Source organism: Anomaloglossus baeobatrachus, chromosome 6, assembly GCF_048569485.1.
Source record: "Anomaloglossus baeobatrachus isolate aAnoBae1 chromosome 6, aAnoBae1.hap1, whole genome shotgun sequence".
Lineage (NCBI taxonomy): Eukaryota > Metazoa > Chordata > Amphibia > Anura > Aromobatidae > Anomaloglossus > Anomaloglossus baeobatrachus.
The window spans coordinates 96,360,225-96,380,875 of record NC_134358.1 but is presented as its reverse complement, the minus strand read 5'-3'; the positions used below and the strand labels follow the sequence as shown (position 1 = coordinate 96,380,875).

The 20,651-nt window shown below is 54.1% G+C and overlaps 1 protein-coding gene across 2 annotated transcripts in view; it reads left to right on the top strand.

Annotated features, from left to right (window-relative positions):
• The window catches only part of LOC142244088 (carbonic anhydrase 13-like), a 72,455-nt gene that overhangs the window by 32,859 nt on the left and 18,945 nt on the right, over window positions 1–20,651 (top strand). For both annotated transcript variants that reach the window (XM_075316284.1, XM_075316285.1), the window contains exon 3: window positions 15,867–15,985. In XM_075316284.1, coding sequence (XP_075172399.1) covers window positions 15,867–15,985 — 119 coding nt within the window. The remainder of the gene's footprint in view (window positions 1–15,866; window positions 15,986–20,651) is intronic.

Below are 20,651 nucleotides of genomic sequence, written 5' to 3'. Positions count from 1 at the left end.
TCACAGCATGTTGTAATTGTAATGCAAGACTCTTTCTCTTTTACGCATTCAAGTGTATGGGGTGAGAGAAAAATCGCACTGCACTCACGGTACATCGGTGTACCGCGAGTGCAGAGCGAGAATCGTAATAGCTGACTACGGAGGAGAGAGGGAGAGAAATCCCTCCCACCCCTCCTCAGTGCCGGCCCGCTTGCCCCTACGCAGCGCTGGTCTGCCCCTCCTGAGTGCTGGACCACCCCCCGCAGCTGAGGTCCGCTCGCACAGTCAGACCTCAGTCGCAGGGACACATGAGTGACACTCAGCTCTGCTGTACTGCCAGCGTGAGCCGAGTGTCATGCGAAGGGATCGCAGTAATCCCCGTGTGGCCCCAGCCTGATCGGTCGACACTGGAGTCTGCTGATCTGAACTCAGCTAAATTCCTGGCTACACAGCCTGCACACGGTCACATGTGATCGGCAGCAGGCAGATACTGTTGTTAACCTGTATCCATCGCAGCGTGTGCGGGCTGTGAGATCAGGAGTCAGCTGACTCCAGTGCCGGCCGATAAATTCTGTGTCCCGCTGCAGAAGGATTCGGTAAAATAACGGTTGCATGCGCTGCACATTTAATCCACAGGATCCAGTCATATGCGGTTTGCGGTTTTTTGCCTACTGGCAAAAAAACACTGATGTGAAAGTAGCCTGCAAAATGCATGCCACACGGATGATACGGACGACACACAGACTAGGCAAGAGGGAAAAAAGCAATATAATGACCCTTTCATTTTTTTTCCCCAATCATTTTTTTCACATGTTGCGTCGGCTAATAATCATAATTTCTGTACACACACACACACACACACACACACACACACACACACACACATTATGAACTATATGAGAACAAGCAGAAGATAGCTGCTTTCTTCCCCTGGTTGTGCAGAGCTGGGAGCTTTGGCTGTCTCTGCTGTGATTGCTCTCAGTGCATCCACAGGGAAGAGGCAGGGAGGAGTCTTTGGGTGGAGAGGAGAGCTGAGTGGGTGTGTTAGATACAGTGGGTGTATTAGATACAGCCCTAGAGCCACAAACAATTATGGGAGTTGTAGTAACTGAACCCAGGAAGTCAGAAGAGAGATTAACCCCATCAGAGCTGGAGCCAGCAATGAGGATGTGCTGCTAGAGCACGATAAAAGGTGATATTGCTGAAAAAACATAATAGATGTGTGGAGAGGCACCTATTAGCAAGATTTATGAGAGAAAAAAAAATCAGTTTTGGTAACTGGACAACCTCTTTAATACCACCAGTCCCAGCAGTGAGAGACTTTGCAGCAGTGGATTTCCCCACATAGCCGCATACTGCAAGTGGCATCACGAAAAACATTTTATTCTTTCTTATTTCCCTTTTTATTTTTCCCCCTTTTTTAAGCAACCCCCAGGGTCACAGAAGCGGGCATCGGCCACCCCCGTGACACATTCCTGTGACTCAAGGCCCGGGACCGAGTACCCCAAGGCCCTAGGGTGCGTCATTAGGGCCTCAGGTTCCAGCTCAGTGGGTTGTTGAGAACAGTGAGGGGTGAGCTGCAGGGTCTTGTCAAGAGTCCCCACTTCCCCCTTTTCCCTAGCTATAAGGCATTCCTTCCCCCTCCTGTGTGTTATCCTATATGGCTGGTATAGTCCCCTATCCTATGCAGTGACAGCAACTACTTAAACTGCTTGGGAAGGGAGGAGGGCATTAAACTGAATTCTTACTCCAGCTACCAGAAAACCTAGATCCATCTCAGCATTTGCCGAGACAGTAGGTCTAACAGTTCTGTACCAGTGAAAAAAAACTAGGTCTCTTGATTGTTGGAAACTGAATATTTAATAGTAATATTCAAAATTAATTAAAATCTTGGATAATTGTTCCCACTGCTGAGCTCGGAGTTTTGGAAACAGCCTAACTATTGCTTCATTGTGTCAGTAACGCCCATAGAAGTGATTGGAGTTGTGGAAATGGTAATCCTCACTGTGCTGCTCTATCTCATAGTCACTCTCTTCTTTCAGTGGAGGCTCTTGTCCTGGAGATAAACACAGATTCCAAAAGGGAGACCCAGATCTGTCAGATATTTATGCCATATCCAGTGACTGATCCATGCACATTGTTCTGCCGAATCAGCAGATATTCTTTTCCATTGTGGTAAAATTCCTTTCTGTGCAGCTGTCGCGGGCGGAGGAGGGGACGCCGCGCTCTCCCACTGCTGCTCGGGTCCGGCTGCCGCGGCTGCTGCGGCCTGCTGCTGCTCGGTGGCTCGAGCGGTGAGCCGGATCCCGGGGACTCTAGCGGCGCTCCTCACCCGTGAGTGAAAGGGGGTTGTTGGGTGTGGGGATGGTTTATTGTCCGTGACGCCACCCACGGTTGTGGTGATTTGTTGGCACCACCGCTGCTCTGTATGGGGATCCCGGGAAGGATGGTATGGAGCAGCCAGTTGTTTTGTTGCCCCTCCGTGGGTAGGGGTTGGTGATCCCGGGGCCCAGTGATGAGATGGGAGATGCAGGGCTTGGTGGGCGCAGGGACGCGGGGGCAGCGCTGTGCCTTGCGGCACTGTGGTACTCACTCAGCCTGAGACGTTGACACAGTTTTACGGTAAACCACACGGATGGAAAGACGGTTCCCACGGACGGCTGCACTTGCTCTCCCAGTAGGTAACGGTGATGTCCCTTTGACCTGCACCTAGTGTTTCTGTGTTGGTAGCGATGGGTTCCCACCGGTAACCCGCTCCCCGGCTTGGATATGGGCCGGAGGAGCCCTGCTTTGCCTGCAGACGCTGGCCCCGAGGAACTGGTGCCCTGGCGGTGGCGGTGTTCCTCCTTAATGATTGGACTTTTGCCTTCAGTCAGGACTTGGTTGTTGGGGGATCGACGTCCCCTTCACTGACGGATTTGGCAAATTATGGCGACTCCTAGCCTTGCCGGGGTCCGAGAGGCCCCTGCCCTGGTGCTGACTGTCCTTCGTATACTGCTCCAGACCGCCGGGCCACTACCCGTCCGTGGTCCTTCCAGCAACCTCCGAGCAGTCCCCCTCCAGACAATCACCGCTGTTGCTGACCTTGCTGACACTGTCCTGCACTTAGCCGGACCAACTTCAGGGCTTTCTACGCTCACTTTTACTCTTTTCTTCTTTGCTCCACTACCACTTCACTTTCACTTAGCTCCTCTACCACTTCCTTCTACTTTCACTTCCCTAACTGAACTGCCTGGTTCTTCCCGCCTCCAGGGCTGTGTACTCCTCGGTGGGCGGAGCCAACCGCCTGGCCCACCCCCTGGTGTGAACATCAGCCCCTGGAGGAAGGCAACAAGGATTTTAGTAGCTTTGGTGTTCCTAACTGGGATGTAGGGTGTGGTGGTGTGATGACCTGTGACCCCTGGCTTGCCCAGGGCGTCATATTCCCCCTTAGCAAAATGCAGACCGTCCGCGGGCTGCCCGTCCAACACCGGTTTTATTTTCTGTAAAAGTATAAAAAGTAACATATAAAGCATAACATCATCCCACAACGGGAGGCACATTTCTTAAACGTTACTAAACGGTTTTACGGGTACGGTTTCCGCTCTCTCCCACCCAAGCAACCTGGCCCTGATGCTGCCCCTAAAGCCCAGGCAGCACCCCTTGACCCACAGTCCAGCACCAGTTACCCGAGCGGGATCTGTCCTTCCCCTCCAGAGGGTAGCCACCGGTTCCTTTGGTGGCTGGGCCCCAGCCTGCTCTGCTGAGGGCCCTCCCTCCAACCTGCCTCTCCTGAGGCGGCAACTGCGGAAAACGGTACGGTAAAACAACATATTTACAAGCCACTTAACGTTTGTGGTTGCTCTGCAAGTTCACGGGCTTGTCCATGGATAGTCCCCATGCTAACTTGTTAAACGGTCCCCACGGGGACAACGGTGCCGGCTCCGGCCGGTTCAATCACTGTTAATCAGGTGAAGTACACGGTAATCATCATTTTTCATCAATTTTCAAAACTTTCAAACTTTTAAACATCAACTCACACAGACTTCCTGACCCCCCTCTTTAAAGGACAGTCTCCCTGTACCTAAGTGGGGGTCTACCTAGGTTGGGACGGGTGGACGTTCGGGGTCCGGTGTCAGTGGGGCTATGCAGTGGGGCAGAGGGAACAACCGGTTCCTCTTCCCTTCTATCGTGTGGGGCAGGCGGAGGCATAGGGGAGCTGGGTACAGGTTCATCCCTGGGCACTGGCACTGGTTCTGGCTCACGGTCGACCGCTTCCACCACTTCTTCATCCACAGGTTGTGGGAACAGTATCACTGGAAGAATCACCGCGCCATTCTGTGTAGGCCAGTCTGCTGGGAAGTCACCCATCACAGTGTGGATCACCTCTTTTTCCTTCTCTGCTGGTGGAGGAACTGGTTCGTCTGCCGTTGCCCTCAATGCTGGTGGGCACCTTTTCAGATGGTCCCGGGAAACCGTGGCCAAAGTGCCCCCTTGGTCACGACTGATCTGGTAGGCCTTCCCATCTTCCCACCCTGTGGGTTGTATGACGTATGGAATTGGTTCCCATTGATCATCCAGCTTGTGGGTCTTCCTCTTCCGCTTTAACACCACATCTCCTGGCTGGAAAGGGCCCGCAGACGCTTTCTGGTTGAATCGCTGCTCTTGCTGTTCTCGACTTCGACTTAAGTTCTTCTCCACATATTCCTGAATCTTCCGGTATTGTGCTCTCCGCCAAGTTTCCCATTCAGCTGTTGAAGGGAGTGCTTCCGGGGACTCCAACCCTATTTCCAGGTCCACCGGCAGGCGGCCGGGACGAGCCCTCATTAGGTATGCTGGGGTGCACTTTGTCGAGCTGGACGGCATATTGTTGTACATATCGACCAAGTCGGGTAGCTTCTCCGGCCACAGGTTCCGCTCTGCCAGCGGTAACGTCTTGAGGAGTCCCAGGACCAAGTGGTTCATATTCTCACACATGCCGTTGGTCTGGGCATGGTAAGGGGTGGTCCGGATCTTCTTACAGCCGTACAACTGGCAAAACTCGTGGAACACCTCCGCTTCAAAAGCCGGGCCTTGGTCAGTAAGCACTTTTTCTGGATATCCATGTGGGCGGCAGAAATAAGCCTGGAAAGCTCGAGCAGCAGTTCTGCCAGTTAGGTCCTTGACGGGGACAACCACCATGAATCTTGAATAGTGGTCTACGATGGTCAACGTGTAGGCGTACCCACTTCGGCTGGGGGCGAGCTTGACACGATCTAGGGCGACCAGTTCCAGCGGCTGATGTGTGATGATTGGGTGCAGAGGTGCCCTCTGGCTGGTCTCGTCCTTCCTCCTCAGCGTGCAAGGGCCACACTCCCGGCACCAGGCTTCTACCGACTCCCGCATCCCACTCCAGTAGAACCGCTCTCTCAACAGCATCTCCAGCTTTTTCCACCCGAAGTGCCCGGCACCATCATGGTATGCCCGCAAAACAGTAGCCACATCAGCTTGGGGAATAACCAACTGGCAGATTTTCTCATGAGTCTTCAGGTTGATCAGCTCACGGTACAGCTTCCCTTGATGTAGATACAGCCGCTTCCGTTCTTTCCACAAGCGCTGGGCTTCAGCCGGGGCGGCAGGATCTATCCCAACAGCACCTTGTTCCACCAGGGTCTTGACGAGGCGGACAGCTGGCGCCTGGTTTTGAGCTTCCTGCCACTCTTGACTGGGCCGTGGGTCCAAGTCCACCCGTTGTTGGTGTACCTGTATCCTCTCGGTTGGGGGCCGGTGAAATGCAGGCAACTCGATCTCCTCGAGGTCATCATCCTCGCACCCTTCTTCTGACAAATGGGGCATTCGGGAGAGTGCATCAGCATTAATGTTGACACGACCAGCACGGTACTTGATGGTGAAGTCATAGTTGGCTAGCCGGGCCACCCACCGCTGCTCCAACGCGCCCAACTTGGCCGTATCCAGGTGAGTCAACGGATTGTTGTCCGTGAAAGCGGTGAATTTTGCTGCGGCCAAGTAGTGACGGAACCTCTCCGTGATAGCCCATACCAATGCCAGAAGCTCGAGCTTGAAGGAGCTGTAATTCTCCGGATTCCTTTCAGTTGGCCAAAGCTTCCGGCTAGCATAAGCAATCACTTTCTCTTTCCCATCCTGGACCTGGGACAGGACTGCTCCTAGCCCCACATTGCTGGCGTCTGTGTAGAGGATGAATGGGCAGCCATAGTCGGGATACGCCAGGACCTCTTCTCCGGTCAAGGCCGCTTTCAGCTGGCAGAAGGATTCCTCATGCTTTTCTTCCCACACCAGTGGGGCTCCGATGGGTCTACCACCTTTGGTCTGTCCCACGAGGAGATCTTGCATGGGGGCAGCCATCTTCGTGTACCCTTTAATAAAGCGCCGGTAGTACCCCACCAGACCCAGAAACTGCCTTACTTCCCTCACGGTGGTTGGTTTTGGCCAGCCCTGGATGGCAGTGATCTTCTCAGGGTCAGGGGCAACACCTTCTGCACTCACCACGTGCCCCAGGTACTGCACTCTGGGTTTCAGCAGGTGGCACTTAGAGGGCTTCAGCTTCATCCCGTATTTGGCAAGGGACGCAAACACTTTGGCCAGGTGCTCCAGATGGGCTTCATACGTCTGGGAGTAAACAATCACATCATCCAAGTACAATAGGACGGTCTCGAAGTTTAGGTGTCCCAGACAGCACTCCATCAGCCGTTGGAAGGTTCCTGGGGCATTGCACAGCCCGAACGGCATACTATTAAATTCACAGAGCCCCATCGGGGTGGTGAAGGCGGTTTTCTCCCGATCTTCCGGGGCCACGGCCACTTGCCAGTACCCACTGGTGAGGTCAAGGGTAGAGAAGTAATTTGCAGTTCTCAGCGCGGCCAAAGACTCTTCAATCCAGGGCAGTGGGTAGGCATCTTTATGGGTTATCTGATTAATCTTCCGGTAGTCCACACACATCCGCATGGTACCATCCTTCTTCTTGACCAGTACCAACGGAGCGGCCCAGGGACTACAGCTGTCCCGAATAACCCCTGCCTCCTTCATATTCCTCAAGATATCTTTGGCACACTGATATGTGCAGGGGGAATAGGCCTGTACCTCTCTTTGATAGGGGGGTGTTCCCCGGTGGGGATATGGTGTTGAACCCCCTTGATCTGCCCGAAGTCTAGTGGGTGTTTGCTGAAAACCTGTTCGTACTCCCGCACCACCCTGTATACCCCTGCTTTGTGATGTGTAGGGGTATCGTCAGTGCCCACGTGTAGCTGTTGGTGCCACTCATTTACCTCCCCTTGCAGCGGGGAAGTGCTGGTAGTAGGTGGGGGGACGGAGGGACTGGCTTCATGGATGTTGTGGGGATCTAGGGTGAGGAGCTTGGCAATGGTGGCATACCGGGGAAGCCTGACTTCTTCCTCCCCACAGTTCAACACCCTCACGGGCACTCTCCCCTTCTTCACGTCTACCACCCCTCGGGCGGCCATTACCGTGGGCCAGTGCTCAGAGGGTATGGGCTCCATCATGGCAGGGTAGTCACGCCCCTGAGGCCCTACCGCTGTTCTACACCAGATCATCATCTCACTCCTAGGGGGCACAAGCAACGGGGCCACATCCATCACTCTCACTCCACCAATCTCTCCTCCTGTTGAGTTTACATGCTGGCGGTACATCAAGGCTCGGATTTCTCGCTGCACAGCTCTCTGTCGGCTCCCCGCCGCTGTGGCGGCCAGCTGCTGCAGTAGGGCTAACACATCACCCATACAGTGCTCCATCACATTGGTTCCTAGCACTATCTTCGGGTTATGATCACTGGGTTCATTCATGATCACAATCATACCCTGGTGTTGCAGTTCAGCTTGCCCTACCGTCATAGCCACCTGTTTATACCCCACTTGGGTCAATGGGAGTCCATTGGCAGCAATTAGCGTTATACTAGTATCTGGGGGTGCCAGCTCGTCTATCCCCCAATACCGCTGGTACAACGTATAAGGTATGGTAGTTACCTGGGATCCAGTGTCCAAGAGAGCCATCACCGGTATGCCGTCCACAACCACGGGAATGATGGGTCGGGCCCCGATATACCGGTCCCGCCAGTCCGGGGGGCCTCGGGGTACTACTCCTGAGGGTTGGCCCGGGGCCCCAGGGGTTGCTCGTTTAACGGGCACTCTCGGATGTAATGCCCAGGCTTACGGCACTTGTAGCAGATGGGAGGCCTGCCCCGCGGGTTGCTATTACTTCTCCGCTTCATCCAGGGGACATCTTCAGGGCTGTCGGCAAGCTGTATCGGTGCTGAAGGCTGAGATGTGGTCAACGGTTGGAGAGCAGCAAGAATCTTGGCGAGGTCTCCGTCCATGCGACGGACCTGGGCTGCAAGTTCCTCCATAGTGCTGCTTGGGGCTGCAGGTGTTGGAGAGGTTGATAGGGCAGGGGCCACCACCACGGGAGCTGTCTCGATGGGCCACGGGGCTGGCTCCAGGGCTTCTGAGGCTGGGGGCTGTAGTGCTTTAATGGCCCGTTCCTTTAACACAGCAAAGTCCACATCAGGGTGTTCCAGGGCCCACAGCCGGAGTTGTTTACGATCTTCAGGGGACCTCATCCCCTGCGCAAATTGCTCTACTAACATCTTGTTGCTATCCGCCTCATTAATAGGGTTCACCCGCTTCAGCGTGCGGAGGGCGGTTTGCAGACGTAAAGCATAGTCCCGAATGCTATCCACAGCCCGTTGCCGGCACTGGTAAAACTGCATCCTCAGCTCAGCTTCAGTCCGGGTCTCAAAGGCAGTCTGTAGCTTCTCAAAGATGGTGGCTACAGAGAGCCGGTCCCCCTCGGCCCAGGTCTCCGCTTCCTGCTCAGCCGCACCGGTTAACTGGCCTAGCACTATCGCTGCACGTTGCTTATCAGTCAGGGGGTACAGTTCTAGCAACGGGTTAAGCTTTTTCCGGAAGGCCTGTAAGGCATCCGGTTTCCCGTCATACTGCGGTAGCCAGGCAGCTCCGGGCGCATAGGGCAAGGAGAACGGCATGACCTGAGCGAGCGCGGGGGCCGCGGCACCTCCCGCCAGTGCGGCCGGGACCTGGGCAGGCCCATTCCCATCCGCGGGTGCCACTGCGGCTGCGACCACCGCTCCTCCAGCGGCTCCGTCGGGCGCAGACATCTTGCTTCCGTCCCCCTTAGCTTCTTTCCGGCCCCTCCTTTATTGGGGCGGAGTTTTGGCCTTCGCGCCTCTGCTACTCGAGAAGACGCTCGAGCGGGAACTTTTCGCGCCAAAGATGGCGACTTCTGGAAATTTTCAGCCGGATACCTCCGGCGGTTACAAGGCGCACCTCTACCCAACGGCAGAGTGGTAAGATCCTGTTCGTGACGCCAAGTTGTCGCGGGCGGAGGAGGGGACGCCGCGCTCTCCCACTGCTGCTCGGGTCCGGCTGCCGCGGCTGCTGCGGCCTGCTCCTGCTCGGTGGCTCGAGCGGTGAGCCGGATCCCGGGGACTCTAGCGGCGCTCCTCACCCGTGAGTGAAAGGGGGTTGTTGGATGTGGGGATGGTTTATTGTCCGTGACGCCACCCACGGTTGTGGTGATTTGTTGGCACCACCGCTGCTCTGTATGGGGATCCCGGGAAGGGTGGTATGGAGCAGCCAGTTGTTGTGTTGCCCCTCCGTGGGTAGGGGTTGGTGATCCCGGGGCCCAGTGGTGAGATGGGAGATGCAGGGCTTGGTGGGCGCAGGGACGCGGGGGCAGCGCTGTGCCTTGCGGCACTGTGGTACTCACTCAGCCTGAGACGTTGACACAGTTTTACGGTAAACCACACGGCTGGAAAGACGGTTCCCACGGACGGCTGCACTTGCTCTCCCAGTAGGTAACGGTGATGTCCCTTTGACCTGCACCTAGTGTTTCTGTGTTGGTAGTGATGGGTTCCCACCGGTAACCCGCTCCCCGGCTTGGATATGGGCCGGAGGAGCCCTGCTTTGCCCGCAGACACTGGCCCCGAGGAACTGGTGCCCTGGCGGTGGCGGTGTTCCTCCTTAATGGTTGGACTTTTGCCTTCAGTCGGGACTTAGTTGTTGGGGGATCGTCCCCTTCACTGACGGATTTGACAAATTATGGCGACTCCTAGCCTTGCCGGAGTCCGAGAGGCCCCTGCCCTGGTGCTGACTGTCCTTCGTATACTGCTCCAGACCGCCGGGCCACTACCCGTCCGCGGTCCTTCCAGCAACCTCCGAGCAGTCCCCCTCCAGACAATCACCGCTGTTGCTGACCTTGCTGACACTGTCCTGCACTTAGCCGGACCAACTTCAGGGCTTTCTACGCTCACTTTTACTCTTTTCTTCTTTGCTCCACTACCACTTCACTTTCACTTAGCTCCTCTACCACTTCCTTCTACTTTCACTTCCCTAACTGAACTGCCTGGTTCTTCCTGCCTCCAGGGCTGTGTACTCCTCGGTGGGCGGAGTTAACCACCTGGCCCACCCCCTGGTGTGAACATCAGCCCCTGGAGGAAGGCAACAAGGATTTTAGTAGCTTTGGTGTTCCTAACTGGGATGTAGGGTGTGGTGGTGTGATGACCTGTGACCCTTGGCTTGCCCAGGGCGTCACACAGCAGCATGTTGACTCCTGGAAGCATTCCCTCTGTAATACTTAGCAATGTAGCTCACCACAATTTTTTTCTAATGAATTTTTATTAAAAAAAAATCTTTGGTGTTCCTCTTTAACATGGTAGGCACCTGGAGATACACCGTATATCTCAGGCGCAGACATATCATTAGTGCAGCCGCACAGGGGCCCAAGGGCTAAAAGGGCCCATTTCTACCTCTAAAGCAGGTGGAATGGCAGTATGATGCGCTTTTGGCCTGTAAAGGGCCCATATATTGATCTTGTGTGACGCCCTGGGCAAGCCAGGGGTCACAGGTCACAACACAACACGCACCCCACATTCCCTGCAGGTACACACTAAGTCAAAACTAAAATCCTTGTTGCCTTCCTCCAGGAGCTGGTGTCCACACCAGGGGCTGGGCCAGGCGGTTGGCTCCACCCACCGAGGAGTTCACAGCTCTGGAGGCGGGAAAACCAGGCAGTCCAGCTAGGGACGTGAAGGAGTAAACAGTGAAGTGGAAGGAAGTGGTAAAGGAGCAAGAGAAAGTGACAGCAAGAAGCCTGAAGTTGGTCCGGGTGTGTGCCCCGGACTGAGACAGCAAGGTTGGCAGACGGCGGTGACCGTCTGCAGGCGAGACTGATTGGAGGTTTCCGAAAGGACCGTGGACGGGTGGTGACCCGGCGGTACCGGAGCGGTATACGAGGATTAGTCAGCACCAGGGCAGGGGCCTTTCGGATCCCGGCAAGGCTAGGAGTCGCCACAATTTGCCAAATCCGTCAGTGAAGGGGACGACTGTCTCCCAACAACCAAGTCCCGTTTGAAGGCAACAGTCCAACCGTAGAGGGGAGACACCGCCACCGCCAAGGCACCAGTTTCCCAGGGCCAGCGCCTGCGGGCAAGAGTGGAGCTCCTCCGGCTCATATCCAAGTCGGGGAGCGGGTTACCGGTGGGAACCCATCGCAACCAAACAACAACACATAGGTGCAGGGAAGAGATCGTCACAGTCAACTGTAGGGGACATCGGCAACGTAACCGTCTGAGGGACCCGTCCAACCAGCCGTTTGTTTACCGAGAACTGTGTCGTGTTGACTGGCTGAGTGAGTACCTCCGTGCCGTGCGGCACAGCGCTGCCCCTGCTCCCCTGCACCTCCACAGGCCCCATAGCCCGCCTGTCCACCATCCCCAACTCCATCACTGGGCCCCGGGATCACCAACCCCTACCCACGGAGGGGCAACACAACAACTGGCTGCTCCATACCATCACTCCCGGGATCCCCCAGCCAGAGCAGCGGTGGTGTACCCTCAATCACCACAACTGTGGGTGGCGTCACGGACAATAAACAATCCCCTCACCCAATCCCCCCTTTCACTCACGGGCGAGGAGCGCCGCTAGAGTCCCCGGGATTCGGCCCATCGCTCGAGCCACCGAGCAGCGTCAGGCCGCGGCAGCCGGACCCGAGCAGTGGGAGAGCGCGGCGTCCCCTCCTCCATCCGCGACAACTTGGCGTCACGAACAGGATCTTACCGATCTGCCGTCTGGTAGAGGTGCGCCTTGTTACCGCCGGAGGTGTCCGGCCAGAAAATTTCAGAAGCCGCCATCTTTGGCGCGAAAAGCCCCAGCTCGAGCGTCTTCTCGAGTAGTGGAGGCGCGAAGGGCAAGACCCCGCCCCGATAGAGGAGGGGCCGGAAAGAAGCTAAGGGGGACGCGATGGCGGCTGGATGCATGTGAGGGTGGCGGTACAAGCAGAAACGCTGAGACCCCCACAGTCCGCCGACCCTGGCAAGGAATGTCCACCCCACCTAGTTATGCGGAGGCTACCGAGCTGGTGCCCGGAACAGCGGCATGGCTGAGGGCCCAGACGGTGGCGATCTGCCGTCACTACCGGAGCCAGATCTGCGGACTAATGGAGCAGTGGACCGCAGAGGTGGAGGCGATAGCTGCTCTTGCGCGAGTGTATGGAATGGAGGCCATGATGGAGGAGCTGGTGAGTGACCCACGCCCCTGTGTCCCCGAGGGACCGGCCGCTGCGGCTGAGGGACCCGGTCTACCCCTGGCCCCCACGCCACCTCCGCCCTCCTTGCTCGTGCATCGCACTGCACCTGGCCCGTCGGGCGTATACCCCTCTGTGACCGCGGCGGAAAGAGTGGCAAGCCCGGAAGCTGTGGCAGCTGGCGGCAACCTGCCTGACGCAGGGACGGACGATGGTGACTCTGGGCCTGATACCGAACCCGTTTCGGAGGAGGATGAGGGGGTCGTTGCCCTGCATGGCATGGAGGCCACGTATGTCCCCCGAAATGGAAACAACGGGTATCGGGCGGCCCTTCCACGCCGTGCTTGCTATGCACTGGAGGGGCTGGTGCCCGTGTTCTTCCACCCTGAGCCGGGTGAGGAGGACGAAAATGCCCAGTAATGGCAGCGGAGCACCGTTGTCCAGTCCCCGTTGGGACCACCACTGAGTTTTGTTTGAAAAGTTTGAAAGTTTGCAAGATGATGATAAAATGATTACCGAACAGTCACCTGATTCACCGTGATTTGGAAAACCAGCCGTTGCCGGCACCATTGTCCCCGTGGGGATTGTTTAAAGGTTGCATGGAGAACTTTCCATGGACAAGCCCGTGAACTTGCAGGGCAACCACAAACATTAGTGGCATGTAAATAAGTTGTTTTACCGTTACTGTTTCCGCAGTTGCCGCCTCCGGAGAGGCAGGTTGGATGGAGGGCCCGCAGTAGAGCCGACTGGGGCCCAGCCACCACAGGAACCGGTGGCTACCCTCTGGAGGGGAAGGACAGATCCCGCTCGGGTAACTTGTGCTGGACTTGGGTCAAGGGGGGTGCTGCCTGGGTTTTAGGGGCAGCATCAGGGCCAGGTTGCTTGGGTGGGAGAGAGCGGAGACCGTAAACGTAAACCGTTTGCAACGTTTAAGAATTTAACCTCCCGATGTGGGATGATGCCATAAGTTGTAAATATGTTACCGTTTTTCTATTTTTACAGAAAACAAAAAGGAAAATAAAACCGGTGTTTGACGGGCAGCCCGAAGACGGTCTGCATTTTGGTAAGGGGGAATGTGACGCCCTGGGCAAGCCAGGGGTCACAGGTCACAACACAACACGCACCCCACATTCCCTGCAGGTACACACTAAGTCAAAACTAAAATCCTTGTTGCCTTCCTCCAGGAGCTGGTGTCTACACCAGGGGGTGGGCCAGGCGGTTAGCTCCACCCACCGAGGAGTTCACAGCTCTGGAGGCGGGAAAACCAGGCAGTCCAGCTAGGGACGTGAAGGAGTAAAAAGTGAAGTGGAAGGAAGTGGTAAAGGAGCAAGAGAAAGTGACAGCAAGAAGCCTGAAGTTGGTCCGGGTGTGTGCCCCGGACTGAGACAGCAAGGTTGGCAGATGGCGGTGACCGTCTGCAGGCGAGACTGATTGGAGGTTGCCGAAAGGACCGTGGACGGGTGGTGACCCGGCAGTACCGGAGCGGTATACGAAGATTAGTCAGCACCAGGGCAGGGGCCTTTCGGATCCCGGCAAGGCTAGGAGTCGCCACAATTTGCCAAATCCGTCAGTGAAGGGGACGACTGTCTCCCAACAACCAAGTCCCGTTTGAAGGCAACAGTCCAACCGTAGAGGGGAGACACCGCCACCGCCAAGGCACCAGTTTCCCAGGGCCAGCGCCTGCGGGCAAGAGTGGAGCTCCTCCGGCTCATATCCAAGTCGGGGAGCGGGTTACCGGTGGGAACCCATCGCAACCAAACAACAACACATAGGTGCAGGGAAGAGATCGTCACCGTCAACTGTAGGGGACATCGGCAACGTAACCGTCTGAGGGACCCGTCCAACCAGCCGTTTTTTTACCGAGAACTGTGTCGTGTTGACTGGCTGAGTGAGTACCTCCGTGCCGTGCGGCACAGCGCTGCCCCTGCGCCCCTGCACCTCCACAGGCCCCATAGCCCGCCTGTCCACCATCCCCAACTCCATCACTGGGCCCCGGGATCACCAACCCCTACCCATGGAGGGGCAACACAACAACTGGCTGCTCCATACCATCACTCCCGGGATCCCCCAGCCAGAGCAGCGGTGGTGTACCCTCAATCACCACAACCGTGGGTGGCGTCACGGACAATAAACAATCCCCTCACCCAATCCCCCCTTTCACTCACGGGCGAGGAGCGCCGCTAGAGTCCCCGGGATTCGGCCCATCGCTCGAGCCACCGAGCAGCGGCAGGCCGCGGCAGCCGCGGCAGCCGGACCCGAGCAGTGGGAGAGCGCGGCGTCCCCTCCTCCGCCTGCGACACTTGCACAGAGGGGCGTCTTCTGTCTGTGTCCACCAGTGGTAGGTCTATAGAATACATTGATTTTATGACATTTTCACACTGCAGCAATGATGCCTCCCCGTTGGCGGACTTTACATTCACATACCCCTGTGTGGGTTTGTGACATCAGCAGCCATACATCCTACTCTATATGACTGTCTCACATTTATGTCCTGACAGTGTAGACTTAAGGGTGCTTTACACGCTGTGACATCGCTAGCGATGTCGTGCGCGATAGCACCCGTCCCCGTCGTTCGTGTGACATTTGGTGATCGCTGCCGTAGCGAACATTATCGCTCCGGCAGCGTCACACGCACATACCTTTTCAGAGATGTCGCTGTGACCGCCGAACAATCCCTCCTTCAAGGGGGAGGTGCGTTCGGCGTCATAGCGACGTCACTGCGGCGTCACTAAGCGGCCGCCCAATAGCAGAGGAGGGGCGGAGATGAGCGGCCGGAACATGCCGCCCACCTCCTTCCTCCCTCATTGCTTGTGGACGCAGATAAGGAGATGTTCGTGGTTCATGTGGTGTCATACATAGCGATGTGTGGTGCTGCAGGAACGACAAACAACCAGTGGCATGCACCACCAATGATATTATGAAAAGGAGCGACGTGTCAACGATCAACGATTTTTGACATTTTTGTGATTGTTGATCGTCGCTCCTTGGTGTCACACGCTGCGATGTCGTTAACGACGCCGGATGTGCGTCACTAACGACATGACCCCGACGATATATCGTTAGCGATGTTGCAGCGTGTAAAGCACCCTTTAAATGATGGATGAAATATTGTGGGCTCTGATTGTATTCCATAGAATGTCTAATAATGACCAATTCGGTTATTTTGGGATTATGATTATAAGCTTTACCCTGCAATATCACAATTGCTGCAGCATTATTCATAGTTATTACGTGCTCATCCTTCTTGTCATGTGTAAATGCTATTAACAGTCATCATTTTGGAGAAAGACACATGATTTTATATTCCGTTTGACTGCAATATCTTTGTGTTTTAGTTATAAGTGGTGGACCGTTGACCGGTTATTATCGTTTACGTCAGTTCCATTTTCACTGGGGCTCTTCTGATGGCGATGGCTCTGAGCATGTGATAGATGGACACCAATACCCTGCTGAGGTAAGACATCATTTGGGTCCCACCAAAAAAAAAAAGACGAGGAAAATGATCGGCTTGACTGCTGCAGATTCAATAATGTGGAACTCCTCTCAGCCTAGACGGCAAGCTTAATTTACACCGGCAGCAGTAAAGAATTCAACTTCCAATCCCAAAAATACTGCAATTTATAAGTGGTGGAGTGACCCCAACATCACCTGCACCTGTGCAATGCACTTGGTCTATTTCATAGGAGAAAAACGATGATAGATCAGCTTTCATGACCAGACCAGCGTTCATTCATTCTTTTTGCTACCGTAGATTTACCAGAAAAACCTGTTTTGCACCACATCACTTATAGACAAGAAAAGGAAAAAAAAAAAAAGAAAAAGACGACCTTGATTTTCTCCATAGCTTCCTTTAAGCACAATATATTTCCTCAATAATCTAATTCTTAAAGGAAATCTGTCACCAGGTATTTTTGCCACTTAATCTCAGCGCAGCATGGTGGTGAGACAAAAAAAACTTGATTCCAGCAATGTGTCACTTACTGGGCTGCTTGCTGTAGTTTTGATAAAATCACTTTTTTGAGCAGGAGATTATCAGAGAGGGCTAATAAATCTGCTGCCCAGTAAAATCCTCCATATTCTTTAGCTTTGTGTAACCGCTCCCCACCACTGATTGACAGCTTTTTACATATGCACGTGTGAATAGAAAGCTGCCAATAAGTGTAGCTTGCAGGTTTGGTATCACACATGGACTAACGGAGGTTCGTCATTGGGCCAAATACACAACAAAACAGGGGTAAAACCATGACAAGCAAGGGGTACACCGGGGACACTTTAACAGGGGTAGGCCCTAGCGCTACTGAGAGAGAAGATCGGCACCTCCTCAGTTACCTGCTGCTGTACTCTGCACTCCTAGCCAGTCCCTATGCCGGTTCCTCCCCTGTCGCCAAGCCAGAACCTGATGCTCTGAGATGACCCTACAATAGTCCCTGGCTAGGGAGTGAGTAGGTGATGGATGCTAGCCTCACCGCTACACTAAAACAATACACCAGGAAAGGAAGACAGACAGGGGGAAAACACCACAACAAACTGCTGCAGTCAGGACTGAGACTGCAGCCACGACAGCAACTCCAAGTGAGGGTTTCAGCAGCTCCTTCCTCCTACAACACCAGAATCCTAATGAATGAAGAATAACCGGCACCCTCTGCTGGTAGCAAAGGGTAGATATAGGGACTGGGAGTGGTCCAAACTGGAAACATCTGATCAGAGTCAGCAGAAAGCTGACCGTGTCATTTGGGCACTGTGGTTTTGTTCTGATGAAAAAGTCTGTAAATCTTGTAAAGTGTTCACTAATAAAACCGCAGTTCTTGATACATCACCTCCTGGACTTCCTTTTTCAAGATTTTGTGTTTTTGGCAGCTCATTCTTCCTGGTTTTAGTATCATTGTATTCACACGAAGAGATAACAGGGCATTTGAAAAATCACACAGCTCTCGGTTTGAGTTTTATAACTGAATCTCTTCAAGGGTTGAGAGGGAAGGTGGGGATGGTGGGCAGCTAAATGCTGTATAGGAATCAATAGACTAGAGCATGGGTCTCCAATTCCAGTCCTCAAGGGCCGCCAACAGTGGATGTGTCGCGAGCGGGGAGGAGGGTGTCAACGCTGCGCTCTCCCACTGCTCGGGTCCGGCCGCCGCTGCTCTGCGGCTGCTGCTCGGTGGCTCGAGCGATGGGCCGGATCCCGGGGACTCGAGCGGCGCTCCTCACCCGTGAGTGAAAGGGGGGTAGCTTGTTTTGGTGGTGGGGAATTTGGTGATTGTCCGTGACACCACCCACGGTTGTGGTGATTTTAGTGACACCACCGCTGCTCTGAACGGGGATCCCGGGAGCGGTGACTGGAGCAGCTAAGTTGTTAGTCCTCCCCTCCGTGGGTAGGGGGTTGATGGTCCCGGTGATGGGGTTGGACAGGGTGTCAGGCGGGCTATGGGGCCTGGAGAGGTGCAGGGTCGCGGGGGCAGCGCTGTGCCTTACGGCACTGTGGTACTCACTCAGCCTGAGACGTTGACACAGTTCACGGTAAAACACACGGCTGGAAAGACGGTTCCCACGGACGGCTGCTGTTGCTTTTCCCCGGTAGTTAACGGTGACTGTCTCTTTCCCTGCACCTAGTACTTCGGTTGGTAGCGATGGGTTCCCACCGGTAACCCGCTCCCCGGCTTGGATATGGGCCGGAGGAGCCCCTTCTTTGCCCGCAGGCACTAGCCCTGAGAAACTGGTGCCTTGGCGGTGGCGGTGTCTCTCCCACACGGTTGGACTTTTGCCTTCAATCGGGACTTGGTTGTTTGGAAACCCGGAGGTCCCCTTCACTGACGGATTTGGCAAATTACGGCGACTCCAAGCCTTGCCGGGATCCGAAAGGCCCCTGCCAATGGTGCTGACCTCACTTTGTGTACCGCTCTGGTACCACCGGGCCACCACCCGTCCACGGTCCTTTCGGCAACTCTGATCGGCCACTCCTGCAGACGGTCACCGCCGTCTGCTAACCTTGCTGTCACTGTCCGGGGCACACACCCGGACGCTCTCAGTCAGTTTCTGCTTGCTCTACTACCACTTTACTCACACTTTCGCTTCTCAAACTACACTCTTTACTCCTTCACTTCCCTAGCTTTACTCTAATCTGAGCTCTTTTCCCGCCTCCAGGACTGTGTACTCCTCGGTGGGTGGAGACCAACCGCCTGGCTCCACCCCCTGGTGTGAACATCAGCCCCTGGAGGAAGGCAACAAGGATTTCTGGTCTAGCTTTGATGTGCCTAACCGGGGTGTAGGGTGTGGTGATGTAGTTACCTGTGACCCCTGGCTTGCCCAGGGCGTCACACATGTTTTCAGGATTTCCTTAGTATTGCACATGTGATAATTTAATCACCTGCACAGTTGATGATTCCAACACCCATGCAATGCTAAGGAAATCCTGAAAACATGCACTGTTGGCGGCCCTCGAGGACTGGAGTTGGGGAACCCTGGACTAGAGAGAGCTGACTGGGATGTTAACTCCTTTCCATTGGTGCATTCTTGGCCAGGCACTAGAGGCCGGGCTCCATGGAAACCAGCTGTACACTATAAAAAATAAAATCTCTCATTCCAGAAGAGTGATACCAAATAAATAAAACAAGTAAATTACAAATGTTATTATTTTCATGCTGTATAATTAAATAAAGAAATGTAAGAACTTGAGAACTCTAGAGATGAGCAAACCCGAGGTTCGGTGTTCGTACCAAACACAGACTTTAAAAAAAAATACAGTTCAGCTTTGGAGTTCGGATGCTTTACGTATGAACACCACTCGCCCAAGCATCGCTGTACTTTGGTACGCTTGGTGCTCAGCCTAGGATGAGCTGCTTGCAGTGTTTGATTTGAATGGCTCCTACTGGGCGTAACAGCATGATCAGATGTAGTGTATACAAAAAAATAAACTAATATATGTAAAACACCTGCCCACCCACCCCCGGAACTGCTCTGTTTATGGCTGTCTGCAAATGGGCAGAGACATGAACTGCCCAATTAGTGACTTCCATTAGGCTTCAGGTCAAGTCCAGGTCCCAAACTGAGCATTATCTAAAGTACGGCTGAACCGGCTAAACCGAACTTCCATGGGTTCACTTATCTCTAGAGAACACCCCTTTAGTTAAGTGTTCCCATGCATTTGGCATTGGTCTGTGTAAAAGGACATTTCAAATGAGGGCTGAATGGCTTGTGTCATTCGTTAGCGCCAAATATCGCTGCTTTTCCTCAATGCAACACAGCACACTTGCTCAGTGCTTGTTACTCTATCAATCTATGACAACAATGTTCTATTGTTCTTAGGCCTACTCTCACATTTTGCATGTATCAGTCTCACACACAGGCACTAGTCTTTTTTTTGTGTCTTCTCTGATGAGGTATTCTTCTTCACATTCAGGCATCAGCATACAAACTCCCTATGGTGTGCTTAGCTCCTCACCATCTATGGGTAGAAAGATCTCACCTATCTGTATAGTACATGGTCCAGGTGCCAGAAATCTTTGAGAGGAGGATGGTGGATTCATTTTCAACACTCTTACACTTATGGTAACACAAGAAAATTGGTTCAAAGCATCAAAGCCAAAATCCACCTGTTCAGAGTCCTACATAGTAAAATAATAAAGGTACCTTTTTTGCAAACTTTTTCCACCCTAAATATTTTGTATCGGATGCCAGAGTATCTCTGACGCTGGCTGTTTTAACCACGGCAAGCCAAGAGATAGAGGTGTCAAGGAGTTTAAGATCAAATACTAGGAGAGTACGTAAAGGCAAAAGGATAAAAGTGGCTTTACACGCTACGAGATCGCTAAAGCGATCTTGTTGGGGTCACAGAATTTGTGACGCACATCCGGCCGCTTTAGCGATGTCGTTGCGTGTGACACCTATGAGCGATTTTGAATCGTCGCAAAAACATTCAAAATCGCTCATCGGTGACATGGGGGTCCCTTCCCAATTATTGTTGCTGCTGCAGTAACGATGTTGTTTGTCGTTACTGCCATGTGTGACGCTGCTGGAACGACAAACATCTCCTTACCTGCGTCCACCGGAAAAGGAGGAAGGAAGGAGGTGGGTGGCATGTTCTGGCCGCTCATCTCCTCCCCTCCTTTTCTATTGGGCGGCGGTTC